Genomic DNA, 14,075 nt, shown 5'->3' with positions numbered 1-14,075 from the left:
TAGCATAGTTTAAAGGATTTAAAATAACCAATGTGTATATCATTCTAGTTTTTACACTTTTTTATGTGTATGTGTGTGAGTGCCTGTATGTATTTATCTGTTCTATACTCATGCCTGGTACCATGTGTTATTCTTCTGGTCCCTTTAAGGGACAAGCCACACCCACTCCCAGTGACCCTCCCCCAACCCCAGCCCCTGCCATCTTGAAACTCTCTTATTGTCCCCTCTGGCATGTCTCTGTCTCTGTCTCTCCTTTAGCTTCTCTCTCTCTCTCTCTCTCTCTCTCTCTCTCTCTCTCTCTCTCTCTTTCTCTCTCCCCTCCCTTCTCCTTTTCCCCTCCATAACCCCCTAAATAAATATTTAACATGAACATGTTCTGTCTGTCCATGTCTCTGGCTCCTGTCCATCCACCCCTGCTGGCTAGCATTTCCTGCTGCTAGCTTCCAGACCCGCCGGGCACCCACTGTGAGCTCGCTGCCTGCTTGGGTGGCTCTCCTCCCTGACGTGGGGATTTTTAGAATAAAATCATGGATATCAGAAGAGAGTGTTGACTTCCTGAAGTTATAGAATGTTAGGAGCCATTCAATGTGGATGCTGAGAACCAATTTAACTAGTGAGCTAAATCTCCAGAAACAAGCATCCTATCTTAAATAGTGAAAAAAATGAAAGTATAAACCTTTGGTCAGGTTGTCAAAGAGTTCATTATTATCTCATGTGCTTGACATAGCACATGACCTATATCAAAACACAAAAGTGCGTGAGTAGTACTTCCAAGATGAGCAAAGGTGACAACATTGTGTTACAGTGAAAAGCATATTTGAACTTCAGAAAACAATGTGGTTCATGCCTGAATGACTGAAAGACAGATAGAAAATACTAAGTAAGTAAACAGAGATTAGACAGAAGCCATGACTCACACTGGATTTTACATTTTTCCCCTAGGCAGTTTCCTTAATCTACTTTCTATTGTTGTGATAAAACACTGACCAAAATCTACTTGGGGAGGAAAGGAGCCTGTTTGCTTACATATTCTGGATCACATTTGGGGAAGCCAAGGCAAGAAGGCAGGAACTGAGGCAGAAACCATGGAGAAATGCTGCTTACTAGCTCCCTGCCCCTGGCTTACCCAGTTTACTTTTTTATATACCCCAAGGTCACTTGGCCAGAGATGGTCCTGCTGTGAGTTTCCACACTAATCATCAATTAAGGAAAGCCCACAGGCTTTCCTAAGGCCAGTCCTAGGAGATACACAGTCTCTGTGGAGGATCCCTCTTCTCAAGTGACTCAGGCCTGTGTCAGCTGACAAAATCCCAACCAGCAGAACAGGGCACAGTCCTTGGAAAGACTTCAGAAAAACCGAGTGTCAACTGTTTGAGTGTGGGGCTAAAAATGAATCAAGGAGTGACCACATGGTTGAAAGTCTGCTTAAGCTTTTCATATTATAGTACAATGCTGTCATCTACAAAGATCATGATCAAGAACCACGAAGTCAAGAAAATAATCAGCAAAACCACAATAATGTTTTAGTTGCTCATGGATTCATGTTGGTCCTCATTCATAATTATCCTTGGATGTTCATGGCATTGGAAACAGCAATTTTCAGAGGGCGCTGAGTATCAGGGCACATGCAAATGGTGGAGCCTCAGAGAAAAAGTGAGATAGGTAAATGATGATAGATAGATAGATAGATAGATAGATAGATAGATAGATAGATAGATAGATAGATAGACAGACAGAAGGACGAACAGACAGACAGGTAGCTTCGGTGATAGATGATCAAAAGACAACATGAATTTTGATAAAATATATCTTTCTAAATATGTATCACTGCATTTATTTATACTTAAGTACATGTCTTTTGTTACTTTTTTTCGAAAAAAATTTTTTCGTTAGCTCATCACACCTATCTGAGAGGGGCTTTTCAGTGAAGGGTCCATCAATCACTAGGGAGTAAAATTTCCTCTTACATGATTCAATTTGGCTTTGATTTGTAGATATCTTATTGAGTTAGTTTTTTTTTTTTTTTCAAATTGAACCTCCCCAGTTGTGTCCATCTTGCAAGAACTTTGGCTCACAATGAATTTCAACACTTTTCATTAAAGAAGCAAATATATACAAATTCAAAATACCACTTTGTATAAAGTCTGTGGCTATGAGGGACTAAGGAAATACTGAAAGGAGAAGAGCTTTGAAAATAACAGCACAAGCCCATTCCTGGGACACATATAGGATGCGTGATCTTAAAAATCACGCCGTTGCCTAAGGTAAAGCCCCATTATCTATGTCGTCAACATGGAGAAGCAGATGTTAACAGCTCAAGTCCTCTTTCCTGTCTTCAGTTCTCATCTCTGGTCATCGTCTTCTTCAGTCACAGCCTCCAGAAATCCAAAGTCTCTTCCAACAGTCCCTTCCTGCTTCACTCACACCATTCCTCCAGGTGAATTCTCATCAGAAGAAAAAAAAACACCAACAGAGAGGATGTTTCAAAGCAGATTAAAAAAGAAAACCAACTGGTAGATTCACTGACATTGGAAGGAACTATACTTTATTTCTTTGTATTCTCTGTAGACATTAACAATACAAAATAGTGGGCTTCACTGTGAACTTTTCATATGGGATTGACGTAGGTCCATCATGTATGCCACTCTTAAATTATTATTTTAAATATCTATGTCTTCTTCCTATACAGGTCATTTGTCAGAGAGCTACCATGTACAAATCTTCCCATCAGTCAGTTTTTCTTGTTTTTCATGCTCTTCATTTCTGGTGATACTCCATGGCTTTCACAGCCCTTTTACAAATAATTCTCATTGATGTTCCAATGTTATAATTAAAGAGGGAAAACAAGTTGTGATAAATAGATTTCAAAATTCCACTTTGGTATAATTGTGCTGATCTGGGTACAGTGATGAGGATTTGGGCTGTTTAGGTCTCTACACTGTGACATACCTTCACAGAGTAACAATGTACAGGGATGGAAAACAGATGAAGACACTGGCAGGGGTCCTGTGGGGTGTGAGATTAAGGATGACAGGAATCTACTTCCTAGCTTCGTGCTTAAGTCATAGTCCAAGCTGAATCCAGCATCCGCGAACCCAATGGAGGAAGGCTGGTGAGGAAAATTTGGTCATTGCCAGTCACAAGACCATGTGGGTGTCAGGAGGCAGGGCTACCATGCCCAACCACTGTCTCACTCCTGGGGCAGAGCTTAGGTTCAGAATAAAAGGGCTGAAGAGCAGATCGCCGGCATTCATTCACCTCCTGAGGTTCCCAAGGATCTTGTGCTGCCTGTCATCTTGGTAAGGCTTCAATGGGGACAGGAGCAGGGGCCATACCAGAGGGAAGCTGTGAGGAGGGCTGGACGGGAGGCTTAGCAGGACTCCAGAGCCAAGGAAATACACTGACATAGCACAGAAGGGAGCAGGGGATGAAAGGTAGAAGGAAGAAGGTGTCCAAAGGGATTTTGAAGCTATGGAAGGCAATAGAAGTAGCTGGGTACCTGTGACTTCTGAATCTGCGGAGGATAATATACCCTCCAGTGGAATTTCAGGATGGGAACATGAAATACAGAGAGCCATGGGCATTGATAGGCTTCGGGAGGAAAGCTCCCCGCTGCTAATACAACCCTGAGACAGCCTGCAAGGAAAGACTCACAGTGAGGGCAGGTCACCAAGGGATCTTTGGGTTTGGAAAGCACCCACAGCCTTGGATCTGGAACTTGATCACCGACTGCTCAGAATTTTTAAGATACAACAGCACAAGACTTGTTATACCAACAAGTCAGCATGAGGTGTTGAGATGAGTTCAGACTTGCAACCAGACCTGATTCTTACCCGAGGGAATAGATCAGTTAGGTCTTTTATTAAAAGGAGAGAGATCTAACTTTCAATCACCATTTTCCTCTGTGACATCATTAACATCATCAGTTCGGGAAGCTTAGGGAATCAATGGAAATCCCATAAGAATCTCCATATGAACACAATAGCAGTAGATCAAGTCCAATGGCATTGTAAAAGATGTCCATGAAAGAAAAGCTGGGTAGAGGAGGAAATTATTCTGAATATGACTTCAAACTGTGAAATCTCTCACCTTAAGACTTATAGGAAAATGAGTTGGCTTTTTTTAAAAAGATTTATTTATTTATTATGTATACAGTGTTCCGGCTGCATGTGTGCCTACAGGCCAGAAGAGAGCACCAAATATTATCCTAGATGGTTGTGAGCCACCATGTGGTTGCTGGGAATTGAACTCAGGACCTCTGGAAGGGAAGTCAGTGCTCTTAGCCTCTGAGCCATCTCTCCAGTTCTAAAAATGAGCTTTTATAAAGAATGAGCACCTCTTTTCTCCTATTGAAACTTATCAGATAATTTTTCTCTGCAGGCCAGTATTGCAAGGGCCTTGGGGTTTGTTAGAAATAAAACTGCTAAATCTGGTGTTTCCATGAATAACAGTGATGTTTAGAGGTGGATAAGCTGCCCCAGGATCCTGGATCTGACCTGTGTGATTCTCCCACAGCTCCTGAGCATCCACCAGCAGAGATGTCCTGCCAGCAGAGCCAGCAGCAGTGCCAGCCCCCTCCCAAGTGCCCTCCCAAGTGCCAGACCCCAAAATGCCCTCCTAAGTGTCCTCCTAAGTGTCCCCCTGTCTCTTCCTGCTGTGGTTCCAGTTCCGGGAGCTGCTGTGGTTCCAGCTCCGGGGGCTGCTGCAGCTCTGGCGGTGGTGGCTGCTGCCTGAGCCACCACAGGCCCCGCAGATCTCTCCGTCGCCATCGTCACAGCTCTGGATGTTGTAGCAGTGGTGGCAGCAGTGGCTGCTGTGGCAGCAGCGGGGGCAGCAGTGGCTGCTGTGGCAGCAGCGGGGGCAGCAGTGGCTGCTGTGGCAGCAGCGGGGGCAGCAGTGGCTGCTGTGGCAGCAGCGGTGGCAGTAGTCAGCAGTCTGGGGGATGCTGCTGAACTGAGCCTTTAATACTTTAGTCAAGCCCTGCAGAAAGAAGCCATGTTCAGAGATCTGCCCTGATATTTTGTTCTTCTCGCCTCCTGCTCCCCTCTGTGTCCTGAGCTCTGAGATGCTGTAATCTTGTCGGAAATTCTGAATGTCCTCCTCTGTCAAAGGGCCTGTCTTCTCTGTTACAAAATAATAAAGGTTTCTCTAACAATTTTCTCTTATTTCTTGATCATTTGACCACAAGCATTTTTCAGATTAGCTTTGCCAATCAAGGCTCAGTGTTGCATCATGGGTATGGGTTCATGTGAGTCCGTGGAAAAATGATTCAGAGGCACCTTTAGAATGAGTTTAGCCTTTCTCAGCTGCAGGGTGGATGCTTAATCTATAAGGAATAAACCAATTCCCCTTTGCTCAGGGCTTCCTTTATTGTTCTCCAATTTACATCTTAGCAATTAATTTCCGTATTTTCAAAACATCCCAAAGATGTTCCTAAGGGACAATGCCAAGTGCAAATTCTCAATTAAGGAGGTACTGTGATTTTCTGGGGGTTTCCCACAACCAACTTTTGCATAGGCTTTGTTTTGCATAGGATAGTTTCTTTTGAAACTATCAGGCAAGATTCACATATAGGGCAACAAAGAGAAACAAGGGGTAACCAAGAATCAAAAGACGGATGAGGGCTAGGTGCTAGCACTCTGGTGCCAGCCCAGGTGTAGCCCATGGGAATGCTCTCACAGCTCGGTTGTTCAGAAGATGGCTCAGAACACTGAATCTGGGGGACAGTAGCAGGTTAGTCACAGGGTGTGGACAGTGACTCTTCAGTCACGCTTACTGCATACTGTGATGATCACTTTATCCACATGTTGTCCTTTGGTGTCATTGTACTTTTATGGGTACATATCTGTTTTTCCTGGCTTCTTATTTTTTATTCTGTTGTGTTAACAATCACTGTGCAGCATTTCTAACAGCTGGTCTGATGTGGGAGTTCAGCAGTGTGTAGAACGTTCCACTGTGTGAAAACTCCTAACAAGTCATGTGCCCATTAAATGGGAGACATTTGGCCACTCATTGTCCATAAGCTTTGATTCCAACCTCTCCTCCCAGTGAGAATTACCTAGATGGCTCACAGGACACATAGTGTCAAAGAACAACTACAAACCTCAGTAAAGAATTCAAGGAGTTTAAAGAAGTCACAAAGATAAAGGTCAATGAACTTCAAGGAAATAAACGCCTGAGTGATGCCCAAAGAAACAGAAACAACGCTGATGCGAACTACAAAGACAATCCGGGATTTGAAAACTAACTCAAAACTGAGATTGAAACATTGAAGAGAACTCTAGGCTGAAATGAAGGTGGAGTGGAGAAACCCTTTAGTCCCACCGGAAACTCAAGGGAAAGCATGGAGAACAGAATGAATCAAACAGAAGGCAGAATCTCAGGATTCAAATACAAAGTAGACAATCTAGATCAGCAGTTATCAACACGTGTGTCACAACTCCATGGGTAAACCTCTAGCTCCACAAATTTTACATTATGATTCATAACAGTAGCAAAATTACAGTTACCAAGTAGCAACAAAAATAATTTTATGGTTGGGGTCACCACAACTGTATTAAAGAGCTGCAATCCTAGGAAGGCTGAGAACTGTTGATTTAGATGAAATAAGCAAAGAATACTGTTATACAATACAATGCAGTATGTATGCATATATAACTACATTACAGTGATTAAAAACAGATGCTATGGAGTTGAGAGGGATCAAGGCAGAGGTGTGAGGGGAGGGTTTGAGAGAGAAAAAGGGAGGATGATAGAATCATATTTTCATTTCAGAAAATAAAGAATGGGTTATGAGACACTTTTGAAATTAATGAACAGAATCATCACAAAACAGGCATTTCTCTTTGACATTTGTTTCTATTTCTTACATGAAAACTTGCACTTGGGAATGGATAATACTAATCCTATTTTTCATGATCTCATTGTTTTGACAGCTACTAGAGAAAAAAAAGATTAAAATATGCTTTATATCCTGAGTATTATTTAAAATGTTGGCTATGAAAATAAGATTCAATGAGTAAAAAATACTAATTTATCATGTTCTTGGTGATAGTTTGTAGGAGAAGAGCCTGCTTGTTTGTCCCTGCCGATGGGCTAGCTTACACCCAAAATAACCACACAGAAACTGTGTTAATTAAATCACTGTTTGGCACATTAGCTCTAGCATCTTATTGGCTAATCTTACATATTAATTTATCCCATTTCTATTAATCTGTGTATTGCCAGATGGCAGTGGCTTACCAGGTAAAATTCCCAGCATCTGTCTCTGGTAGCTCCATGGCGTCCCTCTGCTTCCATCCTTCTTTCTTCCAGCATTCAGTTCTGTCTTGCCCACTTACCTAAGTTCTGTTCTATCAACAGGCCAAGGCAGTTTCTTTATTCATTAATGGTAATTGCAGTGCATAGAGGGGACTCACACATCAAACAGTTCTGTGAAAAAAATCCTGAAGGCTAATTAATGTTCAGGATGATTATTAACAATTAAGCATTCTACTATGACCCCTAAGCCTTGGGTGCAAAAGCTAGGAGCACATGCTCACCTGTTCTCTGGATTTTTATCAGTTGTGATTCTCTCTATAACAGTTTCTGCCTGTTGAAGAATCAACCTTAAGTCTCATTTTTATAAACTTAGATAATTCACTCAGACCTCCTATGGTTTAGTTAAGGAAACTGGCATGCTGGTTTGGCATGGAACAGTAACTTTTATATTCCAGACCACATTCCTTTGCCACTTTAGTCCACGTTGGTTAAATTTTAGAGAGTAGAGCCTTCCTGATGTTTAGTATTACTCCTCCCCAAGCCCCCTACCCTTTTGTTTTAATATGCAAACCCTTATATAATAATTGTTTAAAAGGCTTATAAAATGAAGGTATTGATACATTAAGTACTGTTCTGGGATAAAAGAGATACACATAGTTAAACAAATTTATCTGTTTTGATGAGGAAGAAATATGTCTCCAAAAGAAAGAACCATGACAAATGGAACCTCAGAAAACCAATGGCTAGCTAAGTATGATGACTACATTGACCAGACCCAGCTGAGCTCACAGTCAAAAATTAACTTCCAGTCTTGCTGAAGCAAGTAGGATGCTCACACACTACTTATGCAGGTCATCTGAAGAAATAGGTGTTGTCTTGCACACAGGCCGAGGTGTGGACCACATGGCATCTTAGCCTTCTCATCCTTGAAGTTGGAAGTTGAGTTGAGTAGACCTGCCACTGAATTCAGGAATCAATTCCTGACCTCTCCCTGTTACTAAGACTTTTGGAACAATCTAACCAGGAGAACAGATGTCACAGTTGGTGTGACAGTGGCAGATCTTGAGGTGATGTCACCACAATGCCTCATTCTGGCAGTCTCAGAGTGTGGGTTCTTATTGGGTGACGTGAGTCACTAGGAGTAGCTATTAATATGATGAAATAACACTGATAATGTTAGTTAGAGAATTTAAAAGTCTTAAAATAGCCAATGTATGCATCATTCCATGTTTTATTAACAAACATAAATATAAAACACATGAAAAGTTGTCAAATAACTTATTGTAGTCTTATATAAATAACATGGTATATGAAAAGAAAAATTCAGAGGGACAGTGATGAACACACATGGCAGGGCAAAGTGCTCAGTTTGTGTTGCCTGGGAAAACATTTAGTACCAAGTGTAGAAAATAATGTAATTCAGCTAAGAGATTCCTTAGGGAAGATGGAAACTGCTTAACATGCAGTTCAAGTAAAAGGCTGCATCCAATAGGACTTCGGGCTTTCCCCTTAAACTGTAGGGAGTCCAAACAAGACCCAAACGATTAATTAACATGAATAATATAGGGAAAGAGGAAAGTATTTTCTTGCATCTAATATTAGAAAAGGATCCAAGAAAATCACATAATCTAGTGCCAACGTTTTTACACAGAGAGTTAGCACCTGTAAATGTTAAAGGCTCTGAGAAAAATTTAGATAGAAAATAAGTAGGTAACTAACTAGTTAGATGATAGGTGGAAAAGTACATAAATGGCAGGTACATGCATATTAGATGATCAGTGACTGATAAGTGATAGATAAATAGAAAGTAATAGATTATAGACAGATGACAGATTAGATAGATTATAGAGAGATGGCAGACATATGCATAGTAGATGAATAGATAGGTTATAGATAAAAGATAGTGGATAAATAGATGGTGTCAAGAAAAATTGCAGCCAAGCATCTCTCTAAATCCATAGATAGGGAGACACTATCTCTCTCACATTTCCTTGGTGCTCAACTGTAGTGATGAGGCGAGCAGGCCTGCTTTACATCCCGCCTGGCTTCCGCACAGCTAGCTTAGCCCCAGATATAATAACACAGAAACTGTATTCATTTAAACACTGCCTAGCCCATTAGTTCTAGCCTCATATTGCTAACTCTCACATCTTGATTAACCCATTTCCATTAAATCTGTGTAGCACCATGAGGCTGTGGCTTACTGGGAAAGATCCTAACCTACATCGTCTCGGGCTGGAGATTCATGGCATCTGCCTGACTCTGTCTTCTTTCTCCCAGCATTCTGTTTGGTTTACTTCACCTATCTAAGCTTCTGTCCTATCAAAAGCCAAGGCAGTTTCTTTATTAACCAATGAAAGTAACACATAGACAGAAGACCCTCCCACATCACTCACCATATCCACATGACTTGAGCATTATTTCCAAAGTCTTACCTCCTCCTCACCTAACTTATTCAGATTTTATTTGCCATCTCCCAGAGTCTGATCGGTTTCTAGAGAACCTCATAGTGTGATTTTTCTCTTCAACTGTTCTAAATTAAACATCAACTATTTCCACTGAAGTCCCCAAAATGGGGACACTCAATGCCCTCACCCATATGCAAACTATAGAATAATAAACATTTGTGAAAACCAGGTTTATGAAAAGAACACATGGGCCTAAGAAGACACAGCTCAACACACATCCTGTGAATTAGTAAGGATTCTTGCCCTTGAAATTCCCTGCCCCATCTGGTACCCATTGTCCCTCACATGGGAGAATATGCATACAGTATTCCACAGACTTTTGTCTTTGTCACCTATGTAGACCCATGCTGACATCATTCCCTCTAGTCTATATGACCCTCAGAAAAGTCAGCCAATCAACCAATGAGCAATGAAATCAATTTTTCTCTAGAAGATATTAGAATTTTTAAATTATTACTACAATCATTAACCTTATAAAATGAGAGGTTTCCATAAAAAATTTTCATATATGTATATGACATATTTTGACCATATCAACCCACACGCAGCTACTTTCTTAAAAGAGCTGACTCATCTGTTTACTCAGCAGGTTAAACATATGTTGTTCGCCAGGAGTTTTCCACCATCTACTGTCTTTAGAAGGTTGATTTATTCCCTCCTACCTTTTCAAAATACAGTGACTTTCACCACACACACAAGCAATTCTTTTCTATGTTTAAAAGTTACACTTTTTTACAGGCCAAATAGGTTTCAAAACCTCACATTGTCCCTTTGCTGACTCAGATCCACCAGGCAGGATTTTGCCAGTGGAGATGTCTGTCTGTGTGTTGCAGCCGCACAGATTGAGAGAGGGTAGATAGGGATGTGAGTATCCATGCTTGAACAGTGTAGTTTTACACGTGCTACTCAGATTGAACTTGATTAAAAGGCTATCTGAAGGTTACGCTAGGAACAGGGAGCAAGTGAGATAGGCTGAGAAGCGAACAGTTCCTAAGTCACATGCCCTTCAGGTATGTGAAGTTAAGGGTGCCAGGAATCCACTTCCTCCTCATCTTATGCCTAAACCATAGTCCATGCTTGAGTATCCTTGAGTCCCATGGAGGAAGACTGGTGATGAACACGACTAGTCATCACCAGTCACAGGATCACATGGGTGTTAGAAGGCAGAGCCATCCATGCCCAGCCACTGTCTCACAGGCTAGGACAGAGGCCAGGATCAGAATAAAAGGGCTGAGGGCCAGACAGCTCCATCCAATCCTCCTGAGGTGCCCACAGACCCTGTGCTACCTTGGTAAGTGTGTGCTGGGAAACAGCACAGGGACTGTGTCAGAGGGAAGCTGACAGGAGAACTGGAGGGGAGGTGGCTCAGAACTGCAGAGCCTGGGGGCCATTCTCACAGAAGACTTAGGATGGGCCGGAATGGTGGGTAGAGAAAGGGCATGCTGACCCCCATAGGAGGGTCCAGTTAACTTCATGCTCTGCAGAGAACAAGTATTATTTTAGTGGAGTAGGTCTCTGAGAAGCACAGAAGACAGTAAAGCTTTAATTTTAGAGAATTGATGGACTCTGAAAACACAGCTCTGGCCCAGCATTCAAAGGAAGAGCTGGATACAGAATAGAGTATCAGGTTTTCTTTGGAATGAAGTCCATTTTCCCTGAATTGATGCTTTAAAATGGCAATTTCAGAGACTTTGATTCAGACCCCTCTCATGTGCTTAGCTTGTCATTCATGACTTGACACCAGATGTCAGTTTTTACCTGGCTTGTGTGGGTTTCTGAAGCTCCCAAGAAACAGTGGTGAGCATGTGACCTCTCATGTGAACATAGTGCAATGGAAACTACTAGAAATAGTGTTGCTGTGGGTATCATGGATGCTAAGGGTGCAGGGTAGCCCCAGGGTCTTGGGTCTGATTTTTGTGTAACTCTCCCACAGATCCCGAGCACTCACCAGTCAAGATGTCCTGCCAGCAGAGCCAGCAACAGTGCCAGCCCCCTCCCAAATGCACCCCCAAGTGCCCTCCCAAGTGCCAGACCCCAAAGTGCCCTCCAAAATGCCCCCCAAAGTGTCCTCCTAAATGCCCTCCTGTCTCTTCCTGCTGCAGTCTGGGTTCCGGGGGCTGCTGTGGTTCCAGTTCCGGAGGCTGCTGTGGTTCCAGCTCCGGGGGCTGCTGCAGCTCTGGCGGTGGTGGCTGCTGCTTGAGCCACCACAGGCCCCGCAGATCTTTCCGTCGCCATCGTCAGAGCTCTGGATGCTGTAGCAGTGGTGGCAGCAGTGGCTGCTGTGGCAGCAGCGGGGGCAGCAGTGGCTGCTGTGGCGGCAGTGGGGGCAGCAGTGGATGCTGTGGTGGCAGCGGCGGCAGTAGCCAGCAGTCTGGCGGATGTTGCTGACCTGAGCTGTAGGACTTCAGACAAGTTGTGGAAAAGGAGGACAAGCACAACAGAAGCGTTCCTGCCTGCCATTCTTCCTCTCTGTTATGCTCTATAGTCTGGGGTCTCAGACATCTGTGCAAAGTCCTGACTTACCCCTAAAGTAATGCAATAATAAAGTCTCTCCTTTCAAATCTGGCTAAACTTGTGTTTATTTTTGGCAACATCATCCTTCCAAGTCAGTGCTAGCCACTCAGTAGAATTACAAGCTATGTCAGTAATACAGCCAATTTCCAGGCAGCAGGAGAACAATGAGAAACATCAAAGAGCTCAGGCGCATGCGTTTTTCTTGTTTGCACCTGAAAGCCTGCAGCTAGAGTTGTATAGACTGAGTGGGAAAAGAAAGCTAGAGGCTGGCACAGCTAAAGAGATAATGTGCAGATAATGGGAAGAATTTATTTATGAACACTTTCCAATTGGCAGGTTTGAAGCAGTGTCGGGCGCCACCCTTTTGGGAGACTCCAGCCGCGATCCTAGCCAGAAAAGGTTTGTATGTTCCCTTGTAGGGGCATGAGGATTAGGAAGTTAGGTAAGAGGAAGAGAGATAAGAAAGAAACACAGAAATGTAGGGTAGTACCAGGAAGGCAACTCTGTCTCCTGCACACTGAGTTCACCTGCGTTTATTTTCTGTACACTTTTATACCCTAATACAAAAGAGGGGAAGAAGGCAAAAAAACTGGGTTAACATGGTACAAAGGACGACCAGAATAGTCATTTGCACCAATACTGAGACATCAAGCCATTAATTCTTGCGAAAAGTATTGATGCTTGGGGCAGTGAAAACACCCTAGACCAAGTATCCTGCAGGCAGTCACTCCCTAGGTCAAACCTTCTATTTCGAAAGAAGGAGCAGAAGTAAGCTTGAATTCTCTGACCTTTGGTCAGGGTGGAGAGGATTCTCTTCCGTTGGCCGTCTTAATATCCAAAACACCATGTAACCACACCCTAGGTCAGGGTCAGTGGCCACACTTGTGTCAACAACTTGAGTGAGCAAAATAAGCTCAAACTCTCTGATCTTTAGACCCTTAGACAAGGTGGAATAAGCATGTTTGGGTCTCCACAAAGTAGCCTTCTTGTACACCTAGAGCTGCTCCTCAGGGTCCTCGATGGTCGCAGAGGGTCATATTTGCCTTTTACTGTTTAGCACAGGGCCTGCCAGGCTCCAGAAGATCCTGTGGGCTAAGAAATCGGTGGGAAGACAGGCCTACCCTGACCTGAGCATCTAGGCTGTCAATTCCGGTGATTCTGTCCACCGTCTGGAGATCTTCAGTTTAGATAGACAGTTTTGTCCAGTGGTCAGCACTTGGCAGTTGCAGAGAATTGTGGATAGATGTTGTTGTGTGCCCATTTGTCTTCTGTCTTCTTTGAAGGAAATAGAGTGCTGCTGCTAGGAGCCAACCTGTCTCTTTTTGTTATGAAAAGGTTTTTTTTTTTAAAAAAAAATTAAATATTTAAATACAATATTCCCCAGATCTCTGAGCAGTTGAGGGCTATTTACTGGGTATAGATAAGTTATAGAATCTGCCTGGAGAGCTGGGTCCGAGCTTGACTGTAGTGGCTCTCAATTTAACAGGTAAAACGGGGTTGGATTAAATATAAAGTATTTTTGTAAGAGTCTTAAAAGTATATACCAGTTTAAAACATGAGACTTATTGCTTTGTAGTCTGGAATGGGATACAATGAATAGACAATTATAACATTTTACAGCAAACATAGGTGCATTTAAGTTACATGTATGTACACATACACACAGTGAACAGGAATTGGGCAAAGTGGATGCTCTTGGTGGGCCCTACTTTGGGAACAGATAGGGAACAGTGTCAACACTAGGGAACCAGGCAGGGAATACCTCAGGAAAGATGGCAGAACTTGGTCACCTGACATGGCTCTCATTTAAGATGGCAGTGAAGTCACTTAACC

The 14,075-nt window shown here is 42.8% G+C and overlaps 1 protein-coding gene across 1 annotated transcript; it reads left to right on the top strand.

The window, feature by feature from the left end:
* Positions 1–4,538: 4,538 nt before the first annotated feature.
* LOC101991602 (late cornified envelope protein 1D-like) lies at positions 4,539–12,116 on the top strand. The gene is made up of 2 exons (XM_005367313.1): positions 4,539–4,933; positions 11,831–12,116. Exons 1-2 carry the CDS (start codon positions 4,539–4,541, stop codon positions 12,114–12,116), a joined length of 681 nt encoding a protein of 226 aa, XP_005367370.1.
* The last annotated feature ends 1,959 nt before the right edge of the window (positions 12,117–14,075 follow it).

Source organism: Microtus ochrogaster, unplaced genomic scaffold (assembly GCF_000317375.1).
Source record: "Microtus ochrogaster isolate Prairie Vole_2 unplaced genomic scaffold, MicOch1.0 UNK16, whole genome shotgun sequence".
NCBI classification, from domain to species: domain Eukaryota; kingdom Metazoa; phylum Chordata; class Mammalia; order Rodentia; family Cricetidae; genus Microtus; species Microtus ochrogaster.
The sequence above is the reverse complement of the archived record's forward strand: the minus strand, read 5'-3'. Positions and strand labels throughout refer to the sequence as shown.

Excerpts from the sequence above, each read along its gene's own strand:
- LOC101991602 (XM_005367313.1), top strand. The coding sequence starts at position 4,539 with ATGTCCTGCCAGCAGAGCCAGCAGCAGTGCCAGCCCCCTCCCAAGTGC. Across the intron at positions 4,934-11,830 it reads AGCGGTGGCAGTAGTCAGCA|TCTGGGTTCCGGGGGCTGCT; the intron begins GTCTGGGGGATG and ends TTCCTGCTGCAG.